The sequence below is a fragment of the Eubalaena glacialis genome, chromosome 4, assembly GCF_028564815.1.
Source record: "Eubalaena glacialis isolate mEubGla1 chromosome 4, mEubGla1.1.hap2.+ XY, whole genome shotgun sequence".
In the NCBI taxonomy this organism is placed as follows: domain Eukaryota; kingdom Metazoa; phylum Chordata; class Mammalia; order Artiodactyla; family Balaenidae; genus Eubalaena; species Eubalaena glacialis.
The window spans coordinates 9,667,539-9,694,399 of NC_083719.1; the positions used below are offsets into that span (position 1 = coordinate 9,667,539).

Consider the following 26,861-nt stretch of genomic DNA (forward strand, 5'->3'; position numbering starts at 1 on the left):
ACACCATAAAATGGTCCCATTCTGCCTTTTGTGTATGTAGAAGCGATTTCTTTTTACAAAAGAATCTATGCAAACCCCTCAATATAGTACACATGCACTTGTGTGCTCTATCAGAGAAAATATCCCAAAATTCCTTGAGATGAATTTTAAGTACACCACCAGATTCAAGCCACACGCCCTGTTACAAAGACATACCAGGAATCTGATATATCTATAGTATTCACAGATGCAGATATATATTTGTGGGACTCTGCATAAATCAAATGCCTATGAATAAAACATCATTTAACTCTACAGGAATTCAATTCCAATTTCAGAAGTAGAGTATCACTAAATCCCTCACCACTGTTGAAAAAAGAAAGCAAAAAAGAAACACTTCTCAATAATAACAATTTCTTTAATATATTATATTCAAGTTTTTAATCAATGTCCAATCAACTTCAGCCTAATGTTTATTTTCAGACACAAAAATGAAGGTAATAAGGGTTTTCTAAATTTCCAATTTTTAGTATAAGCTGGTAGGTGTGCCACTTTCCACTCTGATGAATGGAAACATACAACGCGACAAAGCATGCTTCTACTGAGACAAGAAAATACCTAGACCACAGTATTTGAAGTCAAATGATATAACTCCCCAATCCTCCATTTCTATTGCATGAAAGAAAACTGTTCAACATCTCATCAAATAGCTGAAACCCTCAAGCACCTACAAATGTTCTGATCAAAAGGTCGTCTTTGCTGTTAAACCAAGAAGATACTAGGGATCCATGATCGATACCAATGTTCCCAGTCAAGCAGAAGATTATAAAACCCAACCAAAGTCAACCCTTTCATACTCAGCCAGTGACATGGATGCAATAACGCAACGCAAAAAGAAATCATGTGGTAACAAGGCCTGGTTCGAAAACCTCTTTAGCAGTGATCGGGAAGAGAAAAAGGTTGGTACCCACCTGGGATCTTTCTGAATGCTATCGATGGACGGGGATCTGGCCAAGGTGCCTTCGGGAGGGAGGGCAGGGCCGGATTTGCTGTACGGAGACTCGACGGAAGGACAATACTGCAGCTGCCGGTAGGGGTCCGCGTAGCTGGAGGCTGGGCCGGCGGCGTAGCTGGCCCTCTGGAAGGTGGCCACGGCAGCGCTCTGCGGGCCATGCTGGCTGCCTGTGCGCTGCAAGGGGACGGAGTCGACACCGGGGGAAGACGGGGCTAGGACAGGAAAGTAGGGACAAAGTAAAAAATTGAGGACCTGCTCACAGAAACGGTTAACCAGGTCTAGGCAGGGGGGAAAATTACACACATACGAAAACAAAAACAAAAACAAGGGTTTGAAAGAATAAAAAAAAAAATTCTGTCATATTTGAACTAACACATTCGACGTTACCCATTAAAATGATCATTAGCATGCTATTTCAGGAATAAACCTTTCCACTCTAGGGCGAAAACGCATCTGCGGTGTGTTTGCTGCTTGCCAACCTCCAAGAGAAGGTTTGTTAATCGGAAATGTAGACTCTGTGCGGAGCTAAGACCCAGAAGAAATGTAAGGAATATCTTCTAAGGAATCGTGGACAGGGACTTCTTTACTGTTTAGGTTGAGAAAACTCAGAAAGTGCTCGCTCAGGTGATGTTACGTTAATTCTATTAAGGGTGTGAAAGAAATTTAGTAATGTGGTTAATTTCTCCTAAATAAAAGAAAATAAGGAAACGTGAGAGGATGTGCATGCATGGGGGTGGAGGTGGACACAGGTCCAGAGTTAGTACTCGAGCATTAAATGCAGGACTGTCCTAGTTCTTGTAAAGTTTAACAAACACCCACAGGATTTTTATATGTCTCTTTCTCAACTTGAGCTGTCATAGTAACAAATACGTTTGGTGAAGGGTGGGCATGCGAGAGGAGATGAAGACCTGCCCGACTGCAACACAAACAAAATAAGGAGCTGACTTGGCTTTTCCAGAAGTATTTGCATCTTTTCAATATGCCTAAATTGTTTGGAGAAGATTTGACACCAGTTACTAAAACTGGTTTGACTATTTCCAAACTGCATTTCAGTTTTTTGTTTCCTTCCTGGGTTCTTTGGAGTTTGTTTCCTGTCATTATTTTTATCTGGTTCTCAAAGATACTTGACGTCTAAGGTTTAGCTGACATATACAATGAAAATAGCATCTTCCATATTAATAGAATGTGACCTGTTATTAACTGTTGTGATATTTAGCCATGATCAATATTAGATAGCACCTTTACTTTCTAGCACTGTAGATTGGAATATATCCCAAATACAGCCAATGTCTAGATAAGGCCATTTATACCATGCGAGCTCTATGTGGAATTAGTTTCCAATTACGAATCACACCCCACAACTCGGACTTTCTGAGCGCTTCATAGTGGATGGTGATAGAGCTTATTTTATCCTCTCTCTCATTAGAAGACATATGTGAAATCAAATACAAAAGAAATTATGTCATATTGAGGAAACAATGTTAATGTTAAAAGTTAAGGGTATCCTGTCGAAATGACAAAAAGTTGCAAAGTGAACTGGAGAAACATATCCTAATATGAGAGCTGATTTTAACAGAGTTCAGGGCTTCTCATTCCAATGAACTTTTAATACTTAATCTTATAATAACCAAAATTAGGAGACTAGGCACTGTGACATGGTAAAGACTAGAAAAATATTTAAGAAAACTTTCTAAACAAAAAGTGTGTATTTTCCCAGAAGAGCAGTATTTTGAAATGATGAGGGCTGCCCTGATGGATTAAGTTTCAAAGTCATTAGATTAGACTAATAAACATTAAGTTCACAACCAGAAAATCTGTCTTACGTCTTTATGCAATTTATGGAGCATTTATATTGTCTCCAAAATTTTACAAGCATGTCTAATTAAAATTCATGTTTTAAAATTTATGAACAATGTGCTTTATGTCATGGGGGCAGGGGTTAAAAATTCAGGCCAGGCATAACCATGCTCTTGGAAGAACAAATGCAAAGAGGTAAACAAAATTTCATTTTCTAGAAGAGTTGTGAAAAGCCAGCCAGCAAACCAAGGGCAAACAGGGAAAACTAACTATAAGCTGACATTTTTCAGACAAATGCATTTTTTCCATTCAGGAACTAAATATCTGTGCTTAAGCTTGCTGGAAAGGGTTACTAATATCAGAAAACAATCCTTTTCTACACAAAATTATTTGTTATTAATACATTAGATATAGTGATTAACAGGAAGGGAGGGCAAAATGGCAGAGACCAGGATTTAATAACGAAATGTGGGCTTCCCTGGTGGCGCAGTGGTTGAGAATCTGCCTGTCAATGCAGGGGACACGGGTTCGAGCCCTGGTCTGGGAAGATCCCACATGCCGCGGAGCAACTGGGACCGTGAGCCACAACTGCTGAGCCTGCGCGTCTGGAGCCTGTGCTCCGCAGCAAGAGGGGCCGCGATAGTGAGAGGCCCGCGCACCGCGATGAAGAGTGGCCCCTGCTCGCCGCAACTGGAGAAAGCCCTCGCACAGAAACGAAGACCCAACACAGCCAAAAATAAATAAATAAATATATTAAAAAAAAAAAAAATACCGCGGGCTTCATTACCTCACTGACAATGCAGCCATTCTCTTAAAAAAAAAAAAAAAAAGAAACGTGAAGAAACACTCTTGTTAAAAAACTGATAATATAGGTAAGGGAAACAAGCTAACTAGCCACACCAGAAACTCTCAAAGGACTATACATTTAAAAAGAATAGGGACTTCCCTGGTGGTCCAGTGGTTAGGACTCCGCCCTTCCAATGCAGGGAGCACAGGTTTGATCCTGGTCAGGGAACTAAGATCTTGCAAGCCGCGTGGCACGGCCAGGAAAAAGGAAAAAAAAAAAGGTATTAAAAAAATAATAATATAGTATAACAAGAGGAGTTTAAGAAAAACAATCCCAGGAGCAAACAAAAAATTATGCAGAGGATAAGGGAGACTGGGGCAAAACGAGAAAAGAAGGTGTGAAATGCAATTAACTGAGCAGAAACAAGAAGGCAACATCTCAGTGTATGAGGAGGGAGAAAAGGTGAAGGAAAGTTTATGAACATTGTTAGGCTCAGATATGTATTCTACTTTGGCCTTTGCAGGGGCCAAATGAAATGTCAGGGAACGCGTTCAGAGCTTGGCTTCTGAAGTTAGAGAATCAGGTCCACATCTGGGCTTTTTGGTCAATTGTTCGTATCGAGCAAGAAACTGAGCTCTCAAAGCTCCAGTTTCCTGACTGTGAAGTGAAGAGAAGACAATGACCCCGTGGGATCATTGTTTGCTTTAAATGCATGAGATCGTTTAATGCCTAATATGTGCAAAATGTTAAACAAATGAGCTATTATTATTGCCTAACAATGTTGAAATGAGCTCACATTAGAAAAGGGATTGTACATATTGCTTTGGAGTGACAGGCCCTTGCCACTGGATATCAGACATTATAGCTCCTGTAATCACTTCATTTGTGTGGACTCATATTTTGTCCAACAACTCTATAGAAGAATAAACATGTCATTCTCACTTTACAGGTGGGAAACTGAGGCACAGAGAGATGATATAACTTGCCCAAGTTTGCCTTATATTTAGTAGAGAAGGAATTCAAGCCCTTGCACCCTGCTTCCAGAGTTTATGCTTACAGGTTTATAAGCTGAACTAGGTTTATAACCTCAAATATGTGTATTACTGAATTACCTAACACAGTGAGAAAACTTAGAAAAATGATGAGAGCCCTAAAAGTAAGCGTAATGTCTACCAAAAGTACAGAGAAGAGACAGATTTATAATAGGAATCAACAATCTGAATATTCTACTGGAAAAAACTACTACACCTTGGTGGGCTAACTAATTTACACCATTTCTCATTTAATTGAATTTATTGAGATATGCAGAAAAATCTAAATTTGTTCATTTATAGGAAAATCAAGAATATGATACATATAGTTATCTTAATTTTATTTTAAAGTGTTTTGAGGCTTCGTTTAATCAGTGATACTACTATATTAAGAAAAAAAGACGGTGGACTATGAAATTTAAGACGGGTAAACAACTTCCAGAAAGATCATATTTGAAAAAAAAATCACAATCACATTTCTGTCACTTGACAAATGGCCTTTCAGAAGTATCATTCCTGAAGCCATAAGTTTCAACTTTTTTAGGTCACAATAAATAGAGTACCTGATGAGAATTTCAAAATATAAAATTAGAACTCAAACTGATACTGCCAAATTCAAATAAATTAGAGACTGATCAATGCAAGGAAAATAATGCAAAATAGCAATACAAATGGGGAGAAAAATACACCATTTTAAAGGGTAGGTTATATGATCATATAGAAGAAAATGCATGAAAAACTAAGAGATCTCAAAGTAGCCATCGGTAATGTAACAATGTAATACTTTATATTTTTTTAAGCATGAGGTAAAAGAATGATTTCAACCCGTTAAAACTGATTTCTCCCTTTTTGCCTTGCCTGTTCAGACTGCGGTGTGTTTGATGCAGACTGTGGCTCTCTGTTAATACAGATAAGCCGATACTGATCACACGATTAAAAGACTTTTCTTTAACACAAATTTTCCCTTAATTTCTGTCCTGTTATACTCGGTTGGCCAAAAAGTGCGTTCGGGTTTTTAAGATGGTACGGAGGAACCCAAAAGGACGTTATGGCCTACGTTTTCTCTCATTTGAGTTTTAGAGCTCAGTTGACCAAATCACCCACCTTGGAGAATTACTCTATTCAACTGAACTTTCTTATGGCAAACATTTGAAGTAAAAGGTGCTTTATCAGCTCTGTTAACACTCCTCTCTCTTCTCACCTGCTCTGCAAACAGCCCCTTCTCCCCTCAATAAGCTCTTCCAACTCAATGAATCACACTGCCGGTCTCTTTGGGGAGAGTTTAAAAGTAGCCTCTTCGGGGAGATTTTAAAAGTAGCTTCTGCAGCAGTTGACCTGATACTTCACTTTTTCACGCTGTTCATGAAATTATCTGTTTTCCGAAGAGCTACACAAATAAAGGTCTAGCGCGTAAAGGGAAAAAAAATAGATGTTTTATGTGTTGTATTTTGTTTGAAAGAAGGGAAGGGAGATCCTTTTTAATAAAAGCAAACATTCTATTTTGATGAGGATAGATGGTTACATGCATTATTTACTGACAATGGAAAAAAAGGAGAACAGAATAAAATACAAGACTCTGGCACATGAAGAAACTTGGGGGATGGAATATAAAGTAGGGTTCAACAGAAGAAAGAAAAAACATTTATCTTTGTTTTTGTATTATTTATCTTTGCTTTTATGTATATTTGTACATAGAGATATGAAAACATAAAATACTTTTACACATGTGATAGAATACAAAGTAAGCAAACAATAAGCTGATTAAATAACATTCCTTCTGCAAGCTCAGAAAATAAAAATGGCTTAGGTGACAATGGGTCCAAAAACATGGCCTATATACCTTTAAAGTTATTACTTAAATAATAAGAACTCTATCATTTCAGGGATGAGGAACCTTCACCACCCAATCTACTATATTCCCAGTAATATTATCATCTAGAACTGAATTATACATGTCTTCCAATTTTCTGCACTCTGCACAGGTTGACCCAAGCTAATATGTCATCATTTTTGTGGGGGAGAGGCATTTCATGCAGGATTATTATTAGTGTTGATGTTGATTACTGGTGTTCATGTTGTTGCTTCTAAATTGTATCGATTGTTCTACCAGCAAACACTCTGTTCTCCTTCAGCTGTAATTAGACTTTGTATTTACACCATTTTAGGTGAATTGATATAGGTAAGCATCTGGAAGCTCTTCTTGGTTTTAAGATGATATTTATCACTGGGCTCATTAAAAATTTCCAGTTGGGTAATCATGTGCCCCTGACTTTTTAGACTTAAAAGAGGTAAAAATTTTAACTAAGAGGTTATGGAGGATCTAATTTGACTTGCTCCAGTGGGAAGCAATCATTTTTACAATTTGAAGTAACAGCCTTTAATAAGTAATAAACTGTTAATATTCCACCTTTTGTGGACTCAAAAGATGAATTTCATTGAAAATGTTATTTATATTTTATTGAATAGCAATAAAATTTTATGAATATGAAGGTTCTATGTAATCCCTCTACAACTTTATGAAGTATTGGCTATTACTGCAGAAAGTTAAGTTTTTTAAAAAATGCTTTCTCCATATGGGCAAATATTTTCATCCCATTCTTATTTCTTGTTATGTTGCAATATTTGTCAACCTCATAAGGATATTTAGCAGGTTTTCTCCTTGCAGCGTACCTACGCTAATTCATTCTTTTTTTTTATTTTTTATTTTATTTTTGGCTGTGTTGGGTCTTCGTTTCTGTGCGAGGGCTTTTTCTAGTTGCAGCAAGCGGGGGCCACTCTTCATCGCGGTGCGCGGGCCTCTCACTATCGCGGCCTCTCTTGTTGGGAGCACAGCCTCCAGACGCGCAGGCTCAGTAGTTGTGGCTCACAGGCCCAGTTGCTCCGCGGCATGTGGGATCTTCCCAGACCAGGGCTCGAACCCGTGTCCCCTGCATTGGCAGGCAGATTCTCAACCACTGCGCCACCAGGGAAGCCCCTAATTCATTCTTTATTAGAAGCTGACACATTCATCACAGAAAGCTTGTTTTCTCCACTCAGGATCACATTTATCCAAAAGGAAATTCATGTGACTATCAACCCAGCCGATGTTGGCCATTTTTGCTAGTTTAGAAAGATGTGTTTTGGGGGTTGTCAGAATCAAGTATTTACGTTCATCAAATGACTCCTAAGTTGACAGTCATTGGTATGTTTGAGTTTGAAATAAAAATCTGTGTCATCTTAATAGACTTTAGCATAAGCAAATCCATGAGAGTCACAAGTTCTTTGTCTGGCCATGCTCCTTGTTATATAAGCTCTGGTTTGGACAAGGCTTATCCCGGACAAAAGGTACGTTTTATTTAAACCGACGCCCTCATTAAAAGTGTGCCTCTTTAAATTTTCATTGTGCAAGAAGTAAAGACTCAGACATTGGGTGGATGGTCCTGGAAGAGCAGGTGGGGATATTTGCTCTACTGCCCCACTCACCGCTCAGTGGCCTGGTCCTCTGCTGCAGCCACAGCATCCTGTCTCCTTGCCCAGGGAGACAGCACGGATGCATCTGATAAGAGGGTCCCCTCTGGGGAGCCCTGTTGAGTGGCGACCACTGCTGATTCAGGAAGTGACCCTTTTATGTTCTCTCACGCTGCTAGATCTCCGGGGCCACCATGCTGGCTCCTGTCTCAGTCCTGTCCTGGTGCCCCTAGGGGCAGCTGCTCTACTGTCTCTGCCACCCTACAAAGTCACATCTGGGCCCAGGGAGGCTGGGGGGTCATCCTCCGAGCCCGCTCCCTTCTGCTGGGACAGAGTGGGGGAAAAGGTCTGTGGTTCTTGTTGCCAACTAAAAGCTGGCACTTGCCACCTGCCTCTACAAGGATGAAATCACAAGCTGCTGCGACCGCTGACCTTCAACACCCCCTGAAAGGAGTTCAGGGTGGAGATGAGGAATGAGGCACTCTGTGCTCTGGGCAAAACTGGCAGAATAGGTCTTCAGATAGTTAGATACTTTCAGGGGAAGATTTTATGAGCCCACTTCTTACATCTCCTCACATCTAGAAAAGCACTAAAATCATTAATGGTGACGTCTGCTCCTTGAGACTAGCAGAAACCTTCTGCCAAGAATATGTGCTCGATTGCATGCACTCCCCCTTCACCAGAATCACATCTATACTGACCTTCCCCCCCTGCCTCTTTGGACCAGTTCCTCAGAGCTATCTGAGATGCTGTCTCCCAGGCTATAGTCCTCATTGTGCCCCCAATAAAACTGAACTCACACCTCTCATGTTGTGCATTTTTTTTTCAGCTGACATTGTCCAGCACTGGCTGGGGTGCCTGAGCAGGAAGGGTCAGAGCTAGGTCTGGGGTGCGGGCAGAAGACCCTCTTCAGACCATGCTCCCTGGCGCAGCCGTGGCCCACAGAGTGCTGGCCCAGCTGAATAAAATCCGATTGATTTCTTGTGTGTGAGTTGTGAACCCTGTTGTATGTTTTACCATCCACCAGCCTGGAGCGGGAGAGGGGAGAAATGGGATTTGTCAACCCTGATTCTCTAACACGCACACAAATGTATACAAATGCACGTACGCAAGCCTCTGACATTATGGTTAGGAAGCTTTTTGGTTTGGGAAAGGCTCGAGGACCTTTTTGAACACCCAAAGGTAGACTGTGCTCCTTGTCTGAATCGGGATCTAAGTCAGTCTTCAGAATAAAGTAACAGGGGTGAGAGGGTAACTATGGTAGCCAAGATGGAGGGATGGAAAAAAGATGGTGGTAGGTTGGGTATAGGGGGAGAAGCTGAGAAATCGCCTTTGGAGGGGAAGTTTAGGGAGCCTCAATCTGTCTCATCTTCGAGGACTACAGCTGTCTCCTGCTCTTCTCGGTATAGTCATCTTGGTGTATTTCTCAGCTCTAGCACAATGTATAACTCAGGATGGCCTTAGTGGTGTTTGGAAAGGGAGGCCCAGGGATGGGGTCAGCATGGGCCTGAGCAGGGATGCGAGAGAAGAGTGGTCACCGGAGATAATGCCCGGGACCCCGAGCCAGGTGGAAGCAGAGCTGAAGCACTGAGGGACCAAGGGCGGGTACCATTCCACAGCCCCACTCCCTGCTGAGAAACTAAAGGATGACCTGGGAGGGCGTCAGGAATCGTGTATAGTGCAGTCTTGAGTTACATGCTATCTAGGAAAGAAACGACAGTATGTGTTGTTTTTGTGTGTTTTTTTTTTTTTTTTTACAGATAAGGTCATTTTAATTTTGCAATTGTATAAAGAGGACGGGATTTTTTTCCCCCGTTTTTCCTGTGAGAGGAAAATACATATTAGTAAGTAAAATTATTTCAATTTAGTTGAATTTGTGCCAAACCTAAGCAAGTGAGTCAGGCATCCAAGAAACTAATTTGAATGGTTGACCGTTCAAAGGAGTTACTTTTGAGCCTCTGAGTCCAGTGTCACCAGTTGAGGGACGTCCTTTTCTCTTTTGTAATGATCCTGCTTGCTTAATTTTGAATATGTTCTATTTTTTTTGGTGCTTTTCTTAATCCTCTGTCTTCATTTTTGTCTGGAATATTCATTTAGCCTTTAATATATTACCTTCCGTTACCAGTTATTTTTTCCTATTTTAGGTCCTTCTCTGAAACTAAAATGAGCATGCGTGAGGACAAGGAGTTGGTTTAAGCTTCTTTGGACCCGAAGCCCATCGAGCACGTGGTTTGTTTTCAGCAGATATTATCTGATTAACACAGGACACAGGAAATCCTGACGCTCTCTAGATGAAAATGGGTATATATTTATTTCGTTTCTGAATGATGATTTTTACAAATGCAGGGTCAACCAAGATGACTGTTAAGAGCCCAGGTCCCAGGGCAAAACTGCCTGGGCGTGAAGGTTTAAAGACTGGCTCCATACAACCTGTGTGACCTTGGGCAGATTACTCAACATCTCTGTGTCTCAGTATTCTGATTCGAAAAGTGAGCATCATAATAGCACCTCCTTCATAGGGCGGTTCTGAGGATTAGTAAATACATTCAAAGCATTGAGAACCATCGCTGAAAGTGGCGACGTGCTATATGCTTTGTCATCCTGTGTCACCTGCTTGATGCTATGGCACCACCTAGTAATTCCCAAATTGTTAAGGCCAATACACTTGACTTCACTCCCAAGTGGGGATTCCCTCAAGAGCAGCAAGTGGCCTTCAATTCCCCTGCCCCACTCTCCTGGAAGTATCCTCTGGAAATGCTCTACAGATGGAACTGAAGGACCCCCGGCCAGTGGCCTTACTTCACAGCAGAGAGGTAAGGCTGAAGAGTCACCTCGGCCACCGATCTGAGCCAAAAGCCAGTGACCCCGGAACAGTTCAGGTCTAACAGGCCTCGTAAGAACCTGTCCTCTTCTCCCAAGGAATTAGGGTATTTGCTCTGACTCTGGAAGCTTCTTAAAGGTCTGTACCAGTGGTGGCACTAAGTGTGGGGTGTGTATAGCACAGGGGATGTGAAAAATAACCCTCTGGATATGGAAAAGCAATCTTTTTTTTTTTTTAACTTTATTTTTTTATATTTTTGGTCGCACTGCACGGCTTGTGGGATCTTAGTTCCCCGATCAGGGATCGAACCAGGGTCCCCGACAGTGAGAACACGGTGTCCTAACCACTGGACCGCCAGGGGATTCCTGGGAAAGCAATCTTAAAATGTTTCTTTATTGAAGTTTAATCTTGCCTTTACTAGATATAATTTAATACTATTGTATAATATGTATGTAATTTATAAGTGAGAGATATATACCCGTATTAAAAGCATTTTCTCAAACATGTGGGTTCTGACAGAGACAGTTCCTGGAGGTGCAGGGTTAGCTGGGAAAGGGTAAGGACTTGAAATGAATTCAGGATAGAAACAGGGAGTAACCTGAGCAGGTGTGAGGGAGAGAGGGCTTGTGGCTTTATGCTTAGGCACTGGAGAGGTGGCTTCTCCCCACCTGTCCCCAAGAGACCACCCATGCACTTCTGGAAATTTCCATAGTGTTGTGGAAATCAGCATATTTCCTCAAAAGTGCCTCAAGTTCAAAGATGCGGGCAGGGAGGGTGTCTTGGGCATCTGGATGGCACACCTCAACAGATCTTGGCCAAGGCAGAGGTTACTATTACTGGGAAAGGGCTGGGCAAACAGATTGTCCCCTCTGAAGCACTCAGAGGACACGCCTGCCTTCTCTCAGAGGAGAGATAGGAGAAAAACACTCGTTTATTCATTCAGCCTGGTTCTCCACCGATGGCTTAGAACGGGGGTCAGCAAACTTCTGTAAAGAGCCAGTAAGTAAGTATTCTCAGCTTGACCAACCATATGGTCTCTGTCACTATTCAACTGGGCTGCTGCAGGGTGACAGCAACTACAGATGATCTGGAAACAAAAGGGTGGGGCTGTATTCCAATAACGGTTTATGGACTCTGAAATTTGGATTTCATATGACTTTTACATATCCCCAAATATTATCGATCTTTTGACTGCAAACCATTTAAAAATGTGATCATCGTTTTTAACGCACAAGCACTACTACAACAGGTGACGAGCTGGGTTTAGACCGTGAGCCATAGTTTGCCGACCCCTGGCTTAGAGAAAACACTACTTTCGTTGTCATCAGTGTTCTTTTTTTTTTTTTTTTAAGTGTGAACATCATTCCTGGTCCTTAATTTGCGATCGATGAATGAAATACTTTTTTCCTATTGGAGCTAATTTTTCATTAAACCTCCAGAAGTTTATCAACGAGAGCTAATTCTAAAAGCCTATGAATATGGAACAGAGAATCAACATAATCCCCTTTGTTGTCAGTTTTTCTTCAAATTAGATATGGAATGTCACCGAGATTGTTATCTTTGTCTTTTATAAGGAGTGGGTGGAAATAAAATTACCCTAGTTAATAATATGCAACAAGCTAAATGTTAAAATAGCCCAGCCTCAGACTGGAGTAGATTTAGCAGGCTGAAGGTGAGAGAAACTCTGACAGAAGAATAAATGGGTATTCTTTCTACCTAAACTAAGATACGTACTATTAACACTGGAGGGCATTTACAATGTCAAGAGTAAAATAAAAGAGTATTCTGTGCTTTTCTTCCTATGATGCAGTGAAATACTGAAATGTAAATATCAATAATCAGCTAGAAGAGCAACGTAGCTTGCCTGGATTTCAAAGCATATAATTTAGTATCATAATGTAGTTTAACAAAATTGCTATGATCTACTTCTTGGGAACTGGAAGTTACAACAGTCTGAAGATGCAGTGCCCAGTGCCAAGGCCTGGACCGGAGCTTCCGCGTCCCCATACCGCGGCCCCTGCCCGGGATAATGTGTATCATTAGAAATGAAGGAGACGGCTCTACTGTCTGCAAACCGGCAGCATACTGTTTTCTAAGTTAACTTAGCCATGGGAGGCTTTACAGGAAGTGCAATTCTCAGTATCTTCTTAATGATATTGATTTTACAGTTAAGATAAATGTGCTCTAGCACATTTAATCATGACATTTAACCAGTTATTTTGCAAATGGCTTCATGTTCTGGAAATCACTTGTCCTTCTTCACGTGGCCTAAGGTTGTGTCAATTCAAAATATATATTTAATCCAGGAAAGCTATACAGTTGACTGAACCACATGCAATTGCCAATAACCGACTTTTCAGAAATAATTTCATATGATTCAACCTAATAGTGTGTATGAAATAAATTCTCAGTTGGCTTTACAAAATATGCTACATTTTTTAGTAAATATGCTTCTTTCCCACCAAGCTTGCCAAACAGGTAGACTGTGTCATTAAAAAAAACACTTACCAGCATGAGGCATATGCCTTTATATGTCCTGTATAGTGACTGTGCTTTCCTAAAGTAGTTATATTCATTAAATACGTTAATAATGATGTACAAAAAATTGGTACTGCTTCCTTCGATTTGCTTGTGTGACAAAATGAGCTGACAACCCCCCTGTACTTATTTCATTTACAATCTACTCAGGGAGCTAAAGTGGAGTCGTATTTGGTTTCTATCCTCATCACAAACATTAATGAGAGAAGCAGGTCATATCATAATGCTTCTGAGGAAACAGGACATAACACACACACACACACACACACACACACGCACCCCTTTCACAAGGGAGTATTCTTTAAGCTTCCAAGCAGGCCCACCCCTCTGTGGACAGGCCCGCCCTCTGTGGACAGACCCCCGTCTGTGGACAGGCCCGCCCTCTGTGGACAGGCCACTCCACTGTGGACAGGCCCCCCTTCTGTGGTCAGGCCCGCCCTCTGTGGACAGGTCCCCCACCGGGGGTCCTGAATACACACCTGTGCTCGTGCGGTACGTGCCCGTGTGTGCTGGCGGCAGAGGGTCCCCCTGGCTCTGGCTGAGACTCCTCATGGGGGGCTTCTGATAGACGCGGTCTTCATAGATGGGGTCTATGTGGTGCTCTGGGGACTGCAGGGCCCGCAGCTCCGGGCCCAGGTGGCCGTGCTGGCTGCTGTATGAGGCCCGGGACCCAGCTGAAAGGAATGGACAAGGAGACAGTAAGACCCGACCGACATTCAAACAGAACTTGTTTGAACAAAGACATATTTGAATTTGGGGGGGACAGAATGTTGAAATCTGCAGAAAATCAAATGAATGGCAGCAAGAGGTCAAGCTAATCAGCTTATCTGCATCACCCAGCTGCCTTGCTTTGCTCCCAAACCTGATCTCTGTATAAGGATGATAATGATTCTGAGATAAATCCGCATTGAACAGGGCCAGTGAAACAGCATATTTCCCAGCCTAACGAATGTAGCAGGTTTCCTCACTAAAGAAATCAGGCAGACTGAAGTCAAACCTAAAAAGCTCTTATTATCCCTTAGTTCTTGCACCTGAAATTTTACAACAGGAATTCTCATTTAAAACGATGAGCAAATGCACAAGTCATGGTGGCAAGTCAAGCCGTCTTGATGCTGTTCTTGAAAAGTGGACCAGAATTTGTTCTCATCAGCAGTTTTTCCCTGGACAATGAATGAACCAAAATGTTCGGACTTCACAGTAGTCTAAATCCCTGAGAGAAGCATATTTTAAAGAAAAAGGTTTTCAAGTTACGTTTTCCTTTACTCTTACCCTCCAAACTGAAGGATCTGCATTTAGTCTACCTTCCTCTGAAACAGTTCAAATGGTTGCCACAAACTGGTTTAATTTATAAATCGAGGCTACACAGCATTTGCCTGTAGTGTTCGTAAATCCTTATTTGTGTCTTTTTTTTTTCCTTTTCTTTCTTGCACTGTATGGGAAGAGGTGTGGCTTTGAAGCAGTGCTGTGGGCCAGGGAATCTCTGCGCAAGAGGAAACACTCTCATGAGGGTTAAGAGCTTGAGTTGACACACGAAAAAGAAGACGTTGACTGAGAGCGAATATTTCGTCCCAGGGAAAGCCAGAGTCACAGGAGTAGACATGCCAGGAGAATCATCTCCACGGGGACAGATGGGGTGGAGGACATCTAGGGACAGTGAAGGGGCATCAAGGAGAGACGGTTATCTAACAATGGCGAGTACAGGACACACACAAAACCCAAACAAGGCTACAGATGATTTTAGCAAAGACCCTTCAGCTAACTCTCCAAAGCTAATAACCCGCATGGCACGCTGGGATTTAACTGTCCACTGCCTTTGAATAGTCCCAACTGGGAGCCCTCCATCCCAGCTTAAAGTTAGAGGGAGGTGGAATTCCTTGATTTTGGTTGTGTTTGTGGACAGTTCTCCCTCGGTCCTGCTGCGCCCCGGCCTTCACCGGTGGCCACCTTAAAGCCAACATCTTCAGTGCTCAATGACTGGGCTGCTTCTTCAGAATGATCTAACCCCAAAGATTTTGATTTTCTTGTCTAGTATATTTGAGGACAAAGCCATTCAAAAGTTTTGAAATTGCCAACAGATAAATGTTTTACTGGTATATTTTACACAGTCTGCTTTACATTTAAATCAAGAGAGAACAAAGCAATTCCGAAGGACTGGGGCAGTGCTAAGACTTCCATGAATTCAGTCTTGATAACAATCACTGAATGTTTTGAGGAAAGGAAGGGAATCAAGTAGGCAAGTTCCTTACCTTTCCCTTTGCTAGTAATTAAGTTCTGATTTAGAGAGCGTTCAGATGAGTGATAGATTCAAAATAACTGTTTTACATAATTAGGTTCATTGCATCTGATTTATCAAATGCCAACATCACACTGAATATTATCACATGCTCGTATTTTCCAGGAATCTATTTAAGTACGATATGCCTTGAGTTCCTGCTGTCAGTTCTTTCTACCTCTGAAGGTTTTGATAATATTGCCAAGGACTTACAAGTGTAAAAAACAAGGAAACAGTCATTACATCCAAATGTCATATAGTTAAATAAAAGTTATCCATCCCTGGTAGATTAAGAGGTGTAACTTTATCACCATTCCTCGATTCTAAGCAGCTAAAAATATCCAACGATGAACAGTAAAAGGACCTGCTGATCTTTTAAGTGGCGACATGAGCTGAGGGTATGTGTGAAAATCCTCTTCTTATAAGCATTTACTGGGCATTAGGAAATTTTTATTAGTATCATAAATCAGAAATTAATGACCAAGGGTCCTAGGCAAGGAGCAAGAATCTTAAGATAAGGCCTACCTCTGTGGATATCAGAATTTCTATGTGCTGGTATTAAGAAAAATGCAATAGTACAATTATTAAATATTTGAAGAATATACTACACTTTTTTATTAGCATGCTTTTGACAGAACTGTAAGTTCATAGTGTTTCCCTGTGGAGACACTTGTGCAAAATACCTTTGCATATTTAAGCATTATGCATAGAGCTGAGATAAGGCATTTTAAACCAAGCATTGTTTGCACTCCTTTTATTCACTGTGGTCAGGTTTTAATTGCTCGTGGCTGGGTGGGCACAGTTAATGGTAAGAGAGACAGAACTAGGAGAAAAAAGAGGGGCAAGGAATTAAAGGTTAAAAGTGAAACTTCTGGAATTCATGCCCTCTACCACTCTTGCTCAAGAAAGAACATATCAGGCCCCGACTAACAAGGCCTGTTTTATTTTGGGCAATTTCAAGGAAAAAAAAAATCTCACACAACCTCTTCTCTGAATAGGCTCCAAAATTTCATGAGATGGTGTATATATTTGCTGATTCAAAGAAAATACACTTTTCTTGATACATGCACCCCAGTGTTCATTGCAGCACTATTTACAATAGCCAGGACATGGAAGCAACCTAAATGTCCATCAACAGAGGAATGGATAAAGAAGATGTGGTGTATATATACAATAGAATATTACTCAGCCATAAAAAGGAACGAAATTGTGCCCTTTGCAGAGACGTGGATGGACCTAGAGACTGTCATACAGAGTGAAGTAAGTCAGAAAGAGAAAAGCAAATATCGTATATTAACGCATATATGTAGAATCTAAAAAAATGGTATAGATGAACTTATTTGCAAAGTGGAAGTAGAGACACAGACGTAGAGAACAAACATATGGACACCAAGGGGGGAAGTTGGGGGTGGGATGAATTGGGAGACTGGGATTGACATATATCCACCACTATGTATAAAACAGATAACTAATGAGAACTGACTGTATAGCACAGGGAACTCTACTCAGTGCCTGCGGTGACCTAAATGGGAAGGAAATCCAAGGAAGAGGGGGTATATGTATACATGTGGTTGATTCACTTTGCTGCACAGCAGAAACTAACACAACATTGTAAAGCAACTATACTCCAATTTAAAAACAAACAAAAAAAGAAAATACGCTTTTCTTTGGTAGTAATTTTCTTTTACCATCACGGTCTATTTGACAGTGAGTGCTCAGCGTTAACACTGGACTCAAAACACCACTAGTAAACATCTGCATCTTTGCCAGAAACTGGAACAATGTTAACAAGAAAAAATGCTGGAGAAACTCTGACTTCGTTAAAATGTCACAGATGTCCAGGCCAATTATGTTGGTGGAGAACAATTCTGAGAGCCTCACCTTGACCAAGCTGAGGGCTCAGAACAGCAGTGTGACAAAGGGCAATGGAAACATGGATGGGCCCAAGAGAAAAGGGAAAGCAGACCCCACGGACCAGCCCAACTGCATCAACCGGTCCCCCACCATTGCAGACGCAGGTCATGCAAGTATAATACCTGTGTCCAGACTTTATGACCAATTTCTGCCACAACGCTTACAGCATCCAATGTTAACCTTTCAATGCTATCATATGCTTTTACTCGTCCTACTTCTCCTCTTCAGGAGACAAAGTTTGGGTCTAGAGAGCCCAGACCCTGGCAGTATTCATATATAGTATGTTTCTGAAATCAATGGGTTTGAAGACTCACATCTGAAGCATGAATGCTCAGCTTACAGGCTAAGAGAGGTTGTGATCCAGGAGGGCTGAAGGGTAGTGTAACAACCACATGGGTGCTCTGTGCAGGCCAGGCCCTCCTGCAGGTCCAGGAGCCCTGGAGGACTGGGAAGAACCTGCAAATTGATGTAGGAACAGGCTTGAGACACTTGCTGCACAAGAGCTACCATGTGTCCTAGGACCTCAGTCACTGGCCCACTGTTGCTAGGGCTGACTTGGAAGGATGCTCAGATGGCTCAGAACTGGTCACTCCTGGCCACTCGGCTGTGGTGCTGGTGATGGTTCAGTTCTATGGCAGAGATGTGTAACCAAGCAGGACCCTATGGGGTCTTCCTGGGACAGACCCCTCCCCCCATGTCCTCTGCTGTAGCTCCTCTCTGAAGTACCTTGATAACAGTATCTGAGGCACGCTTCCTGAGTTGTTTTACAAATGCTAAAACCACCACCAAATGGAAGAAATTAACTACTGGATGACCATGAGCCCTGAGACCTACAGGTGCCTAAGGATTGATAATGTTAACTGTTCTGTTACCTCACCATCAACCAATCAGAGAACTGTGCACGATCACATACCCTGTGACCCCCTCCCTCACCTGGCTTTTAAAAATGCTATGCTGAAACCCTTCAGGGAGTTTGGGGTATCTTGAGCACGAGCCACCCATTCTCCTTGCTTGGCCTTGGCCCTGCAATAAACCTTTCTCTGACCCAATCGCTGACGTTTGGGTTTGTTTGGCCTCACTGTGCATCGGGCACAGGAACTTGCATTGGGTAACAGATGGAGGTATGGGCTCCAGGGGCTCAGAGGGCAGACTGGACCCTGGAGAGTACAGGGGCCCTAGACCTGGGACATCCCCTGGAGCTCTGTAGGTACCTTCACTCCAGCACCACCACTTACAAGAATAACTCCTACACAGAAGTGTAAGCAGGTAGGTTAGGGGGTCCCTGGAGAAAGAGAACCAGGAATGACTTTCTTGACAGAAGAGAACCCATTTTGGCCTAAGCCATTTTGTGATCTATGCCTGGCTACAGTTCTTGCCATTGAACAGGTCTCAGTAATTAGTGATCTTAAGGGAGGGAACGCAGAAACAAGGGAGGAGCATTCAAGAAACAACAGTGCAGCCTTGGGGCAGGGTTCTGGTTCCTTAAGGGATATACATAACAGTATACCTTTGAGTTCTGCAGAAACTAAAACCCTCACCCAGGTAGAGGATGGAAGGGTGATGCTGACCCTCCTGACTTCAATCAGCTAAAGCTTGGCCTCTGTCAACCTGTGCCCCAATTCTGTACTGAATTCTCCTCTGCTCAAGCCCCCTCATGAATATGCATGGACCCTTAGCTTAAAACGTCCTCAATTTTGCTGTTTGGGGAGACTCTGCTTTGGCAAAGATCCCCTGTGTTCTCCTTATTTGCTGCAAGTAATAAATCTTTCCTCTCCCTGCTCTTTGGCTTGGTTGTGGCTATTGGCTCGACACCCACCAAGAAGTGAACCCAGTTTTCGGGGAACAGAAGCTTGAAAGCATGGCTGCCCCTCTGATTCTGCACACAAAAGGGGGCCTTAGGAGCACAGAAGTATAATGTCCAGCAGTTTGAAGTAAACTCAAATAGCATCTAAAGTAGTAATTCTACTGTTCTTTTCTTGTGTCATTTTTTCCCCAAACAAACTGAAATAGGGAGACATGATTTGGGCTCCAGATCTGTGTTTAAGCAGCTGGGCAAATCAAGGCAAGTCATTGAACCTCTCTGAGCCCTGGTTACCTCTAGTGTAAAAATACAAATAATAGTACATGTGTTTGTATGACATGGCATTGTGGGAGGATCAAGGTCAGAGAAATCTGTGTGAAGGGCTCTGCAATTGATAAAGCAGCGTAAAAATAGGTATTCTCACGTCATTCGATCTTAGAATCAAGAAATTGTTATCTAATGAAAATACATCTTTTGATTCTAAAACACAAACACTATAATTTAAACTATCAAAATATCAAAAACAACTTACGAGATTTAATTGTGAAATATTATAAATGGAAAAAAACTGATAATTTTGTGAAGTATTATTGGAAAACGTAAATTTTAAGGTTTTATTTTTTTCTTAAAAAATTAATGTTGCTTTTTAATGGATAATTGTAAAGAATGAAGGAATGAATGAAGTTCAAAGGGAAAGAAATATTGAAATAACCAAGAGAAGGTGAATCCTTTTTAGAAAGGGATATGGCATAAATTAAACCTGCTGAGTGAAGATAACAAACATCTGCGGATCCAGAAGGAAGTCAGTGATGGACTTGCAGGGAGTTCTTGACATGGAAAATAATTACGAAGCTGAAAGGGTAAAGTATCCTCACTGCCTTGCTTGTCTCACGCCTCCACCCCACAGAGAGAGAATCCAACAGGCTTTGTTCCATTTCACCAGCAATAGAAAACACTTCTAGACTGATTTGCAAATAAATTTCTACTTGCTAGATTTTACATAGAGCGTTTACCCGTGCCAGTTAATCCATATTGATTGATACGTTCACTCATTTAACACATATTTACTGAGTGAGCAACTTCTAGGAGTTTTGGACACCATGATGCTTAAGACACACAAGGTCCCTGGCCTTGAAAATAAGTCAGTCATCACATTTAGAGATAAAGGTACTGAAGGAAAATAAAGTAGGGTAGGGAGGGTAGACAGTGTCGGAGGGTATACTGTTTTCATATGGTGGTCAAGAAAGTTCTTTATGAGGATCTGACATTCCAGCAGAAGACTACTTAAGGGAGCCATGCTGGAGGAAGATCCATGTGCTTCCCAGACAGAGGGGACCAGCAGTGAGAGCAAAGGCCCTCTGTAGGAAAGTCCGTTCAGAATACTTACAGAAGTGATTTTATTATCTATTTAATCCATATTGTCTTTTAAAAGAAATGCCAGTTAGTATACGAACTCTTTATAAGTTCATACCACAACTGATTATAAAAACTGAACAGATATTTTTTAACTCACAATTTCACAATCACAGTAACCATACTTTCAGCAAAAGGATTTGAAATATTCAACAGGAGATCACACGTAAGGAACTCATGAGAACTGCATGACCAAAGATTCAGCTCAAATATATACATATGTGTATATATGTACACACACACATACATACATATATATACACACACATACATACATATATATATTTGCATTTGAATTTTCATTGCTTAGAATATGATTAGTTCTCAAACCTTCATTTCTTCCTTGCAGAATCATCTGCGAGACTTTGAAACACTGATTCCCGAACACAACCCCCAAAAGATTCTAACTCAGTCCATCTAAGTGCGGAGCAGCGAGGTGCATTTAATGGGCACCCCATGCCTCATCACTCTACTACAGGAATCACCCTGACAGCCTCCCTGTCCCAGATAAATCAAAGAGAGAGGAGACAGGCATATCCAAAAGAAATCAATATCTAATGTGTTACAACCCTCAATTTACCATTTCTTGCTTTCTTCAAATAATATCATTTACTACCACATTATGCCAATTACTTTACTGAACAGAACAAAACAATTTCATTCTGTTTTTTACTGGGACCCATTCACATTCTCTTCTTTCTATACTCTACAATTTCTGGCTCTCTAATTCAATGTGAATTCACTTGCTTTTGCAAAGAAACAAATGTTTGCAGGTTTTCATTTGGAAATATCAATATTAGGTTCTTAAGGACACACTGCCATTGACCTGTTCTCTTCAAATTTGGGAGCCAGTTTCACATGCTCATTTGCAAAGAAATGGAAGGAGGAAAAGAAGGACCTAAATGACATACCGGTCAGTGGACCAGAGCAAGCTGACTCGATGAGTTTGTGACCAGGTGGCAGAGCTGAGTGCTTTCATTTCTGAGATAAAGAGCTGTCTTCAGAAGAAGAGCTATAACCTTCTTGTGCTATGATGTAAAGTCCAAAGTAAAATCTAAGAATTCAGGGTTTTTTAAAAAAAATTCTGTGTGCAATCAGTTCATGCATTGCTATTTATTAGTGAAACCACATCTTTGAAGGGCAAAATAAGACTTTTATAGAGACACATAGAGCCTGGAATAAAAGCAGATTTCCCCTCGCAAATCCCCACTGCACCTCTTCCTTGCCGAATGCTCTGATTTCAGGGTATGTTCCCTGCAGGTATGCTAGCATCACTAGGTGACGTGGCCAAGCAGCATGGCCTGTGTAGGCAGAACGCCTTCCCTCTGTGAGAGTTTATGGCTTTGAACTAGCTATTTTGTGGACTTTGAACTTCTTAAAAAGTCCGGCTTCATATTTGTTATCATTAAACTCCTGGGAGAAAAATGACCTCGGCAAAAGCACTTTCAGAAATACAAAAGGTCACGTAATCTTGGTTAACTTTTTAATATCATAAATGGGTTCTAAGTAAATGGCCGAGAGATGCAAATATTACACCTTAGATGTAAGAAATGCTCGCCATGGTACTTCCTTGATTTATTCTTGATTTTTGCTTTTGACACAAATCGAAATTCCAAAATCTACTTCCTACTCCTATGCCAAGTCACATATTAATTTCAGTATTTAAAGGACCCTCAAATATTTCCTGTATATCTTGAGTCAAGTCCATGCACTAAATTTCATTTGCAAATGATCATCATTCATTGAATTAGTTTGACATCTTATCTCATATTGTTATAAATGTTAAAATATATGGACACATTTCCTATACTATAGGCTACGAGCCATATTTGTTTGGAAGGGAGATTATTAATTCATTTGTATTCAATGGTAAAATTGTACTGAAGCTTAATAATTTCAATGTTAACAAACAGGCCATCTGATGATATAAAATGATTCTATGATAAGTCTGTTTTGGAAAGCAAAAAATTTCCTCCTGTTTCATCTTTTTCGTAAATCCTAGATTTTTCCTATATTTTGCCAACGTAATACAGCTTTGCTGCTATCACGAAGAACTTGAACGCTCACACGGTCTCTGACAATGAATAAACGCAGAAGCATTTGCTTCTGCAATTTTCTTGATAAAGTTTCCAATACAACTTATCGTAATTACGACACTTTACCTCACCTTTTACCAAATGAATACTGTCATCTATTGGGGCTCAAATACTTTCCAGTGAGAATAATTTAAAGGCCAAAATCCCTGGTCAGGATGCAGCAGTAAGTGTGCCCCCGTGATCTTATCCCCTTGTCTTTCCTCCCTAACCACAAGCATTTCTTCCCAAGCTGTTAGAAAAATAGGCTTCTTTTGTTCAATTCCTTTTGTGACAGGCAGGAATGCACAAAGTGAGGAGACAGTGGTGATGAAGCATGAGTGATGTGGAGTCGGACATCTTTGCATTCTTAGGATGGACCGTTTCCATTTTTATTTTCAGTCCAGGGTCATGTGGCTCCCTGTCCACACTGAATTGGATGATGTTCTGTGTCAACTCACACACAGCTCCAAGCAAAGAGCCTGTGGAAACCTACTTGTCTAAGATGGTACTAGTACTAGTGAAACACGCAAGATAGACAGTGGTGGTTTGGCGCCCGTCTGCTTTTGGTTTCTTATCTCAGGGTGGGTAGAGAGTAGCTCTGAGTGGACTAGCTGTGTGTTTCAGTATTTCTCAAAATGTCATGGGCACACGAGTCCCCTGATTAACATTCAGGTTCTGACGCAACAGGTTTGGGGAAGGGCCTGAGGTCCTACATTTTTAACAAGGTCTTGGGCAATTTTGGTGTTGCTGGTCCACAGACCACACTTTGAGAAGCCAGGACTTACTGATTTAGCTATGGATGTATATCTTGGTTGCTAGACGTTTTCAACTTTGGCATCCTTCTGGAGCCCTGGAGATAGTCTCACATCCACACAGATACTCTTCTTTATCAACAAGGCGGATAAAACACAACGAGTGTCATTTTATCTCTCCACAGATGCTTCTCAATACCCCATCAGTGCAATGTGCCAACAGTACATCTGGAGTCTGGATTCCAGACCCAATTGCTAGGGACAATTACGAATCTTTCCAAGAAAAGAATCCAGGACAAGGTGCTCCTGACCCATCTTTTTTGTTAGATCGAGATGCAAAGACAGACTTCGGCTGGGAGGGATGGGAAATCTTCATTCTGCTTTCCAAAGAGCTGACTGCTGTGGGGACTGAAGCTCAGTTTTCATTTTTGTGCATGTGGTTTTTGCCCATCAAAGGGCACAGAGGAAATTCTCAATGTACGGATAAGGAGAAGGGTTGTATCAGGCAAAAGTGGGCTAAGGAATGCAATTTTCTTCATGAATTGCTTTAAATATTTTGAAAAATATCTGAACTAAGATGTTCTGCATCTCAGCATCTGAAACAGAGGTCTTTTACTCAGATTGTACTAGATATACCATAGATAGATGTATACATTCCTTTTCAAAAATTTGATATTTAGCTGATAAAACGCAAACTTCAAATGTATTCTCCCTGTATCATTTTTCTACTGCTTTCTATGTTTCACCAATACCCACGGAATGACCTTAGTGATAATTCCAGAAGCAAAAGACACCATTAACTCTCAACATAATTTTGGGGGGAAAAATGGCAAATAAGCTGTTTCACAGATTAGTCATTCTCTACACTTACATTTTATAATTTCTGTATATCAACACTTTTATTAAAGTTTTATTCCTTTACTCAACATAATACTTGGCATACAAAAAAAGAATTTGAGAGGAGAGGAATTATAAACAGTTCCGAGGACTAAAATTCTTCCTTGATTCTTTTCCGGTAAAAGCTTTAATATGTGTATGTGTGTGTTTTAGAATCCAGTTACTCACTGAATTACACATGAATAATTACTATTTGAATACAAGTTATACTAAAACATTAACTCCCTAATAAATGCACGATTGATGAGGCCTATTAATTCTCCCACCCATTTTTTTTTGGTCTGTTATGTTATCCAAAGAAGTTACTACTAACCACCAATTGCTATGGTACAGTAGTGATGTTACCGGTGCTTTCCTAGTACAGAAATTTGTATTGATTCTTCCAGTGCAGAACAAATACTACATATGCTAGAAGACTGCCAAGGTGAAGGGTCTGTTTGTGGCAGTGTCAACCACAGTCAGCTACTGACTCAGCCACAGAAGGGACTGTGGCATGATCTGATTCTAACCAGCTGAGCTTACGACCTAAATGAATACGTGTGTGTGCGCGAGCACGCGCATATGTGTGCACTTATCTCCTAGGGGAGGTTTTGACCCCTTTCACATGTTGCCAGTCTATTCAAGGAGAGCTAGGGTTGAAGCCAGAAACACCAAGGAATGCAGGCAGGTATCATTCCAGATCAGGACGGGCTCCCCCTCTTTAATAGCATGGCACCCGTGGGCCCAGGCACCATCCAGGAAGCCAGACAGGAAAAATCAATGCTATCAAGTATGTGTGAAGATATTTACAAGCAAATAGAAATTTCAAGTGCTGCTCAAGTCCACTGGGTCAAGACCATGAATGGTTTTCTTTGGTTCCTTTGCTGCCAAGTCTCTACCTGCAGGTTCCTGGGCAGGTCCTTAGCATATACAGATGCCACAGAATAAGCAGTCTGTTTTTATGATCGCTTTCGTCTCTGGAGTTACACACAGGGAGCTGCTAGCTCTCCAGGTGAGCCTATGACATTCCACAGACTGCTGTCTGGGCGTCTGTTAATACTGTGATACCTAAAGACATAGGAAGCCACTTTCTAGAGCACTGGGAAACTCAGAGGTGAGAGGACAGGCATTTTACCCTTCAGATTTTTAATACCCATTGAGCCAAGTTTTTCTGTTAGCTGTTGGTAATTTTTTCGTATTTCACTCACTTTGGGGAGAACCTGGTATCTCTTTGTGTTCGTGCTTCGCTTTGTACTAAGGATGATTTCCAATTATCAACGGGATGTAACACTTTCACCAACTAGCTAGCTTTATAATAGCTAGTTGAAGACATTTGTTGAACATCTACTAGACGAGGCGTGGTGAGGAGTTCTGAAATATGCAGAGGGCTCAGCTGCCCTCAGGGAGCCCATAAACCCACTTATTTAAATGCTCTGCCTCTTCTGATTGCAGGAAAATTCAGGATACTTTCTTCTTTGTAGCAAAGTCAGTGCTTTCGTAATACACAGCACAAAAAATACATATATTGATCAATAGATGTGCTTGAGATTAGCCTTTAGAGATTGTAGGTATTTCACTTTAGTTATCCCATGGCAAATGCAAAGTCTTATCCATATAAAAAACTACCCCCCAACACACACACATATATGTGTATGTATATATACATACACATGGGTGTGTGCATAGTGATTTTTGTCATACATTTAGAATATAGATAATAAGCAGAAATATGTATTATACATAACATATATATTATGTATAGCATGGATTAAATATATGACAAATTTTTAAAAATTACAAAATGCAATTGACACAACATTGTAAGTCAATTATACTTCAATAAAATAAATTTTAAAAAATTATAAAATGCACATTGGTTAAATATTGTGGTGGGAGGGATTTTGAAGCAGGCTTGATTGCAAATGAACTCCATTTTGAGAGATTTTGAGTTATTAATTATCGAAGGTTATTTTCACAGCTACTAAAACTATTGGTCTCTCCATAATCCCTCTTGCTTAGATAGAAAGAAAAAACATTTAAAAGAAGCCTCATATTTATTAAGGCAGAGATACTGGTTAACTAGGATCATTGATACTTGAAGTGAGTGGCTACCACAGACACCTGTTTGCCCAAATTAACCCACACCGGTGACCTAAAATGTGTAAGCACTGCCAAGGAACCAAGGCATATTTTACCATCAATGTCCCATGGACCTTAAGTTCAGAGGCACGGAGTCTGAAGAGTGGAAGAAACTCACACCATGGGGTCAGACACAAGCTAGGCTTTCTCATTCTTGGGTGCTGGGGACCCCCTAGGAAGCCACAGTCCAGATGACCAACCAAG

At 41.1% G+C, this 26,861-nt stretch overlaps 1 protein-coding gene across 3 annotated transcripts in view; it reads right to left on the reverse strand.

Moving 5' to 3' along the window:
• Nucleotides 1-26,861, reverse strand: part of CTNND2 (catenin delta 2) — a 975,434-nt gene that overhangs the window by 397,204 nt on the left and 551,369 nt on the right. For all 3 annotated transcript variants that reach the window (XM_061189131.1, XM_061189130.1, XM_061189132.1), the window contains 2 exons: nucleotides 13,895-14,089; nucleotides 951-1,206 (listed from right to left, as the gene is read on the reverse strand). In XM_061189131.1, the coding sequence (XP_061045114.1) occupies nucleotides 951-1,206; nucleotides 13,895-14,089 (451 nt within the window). The remainder of the gene's footprint in view (nucleotides 1-950; nucleotides 1,207-13,894; nucleotides 14,090-26,861) is intronic.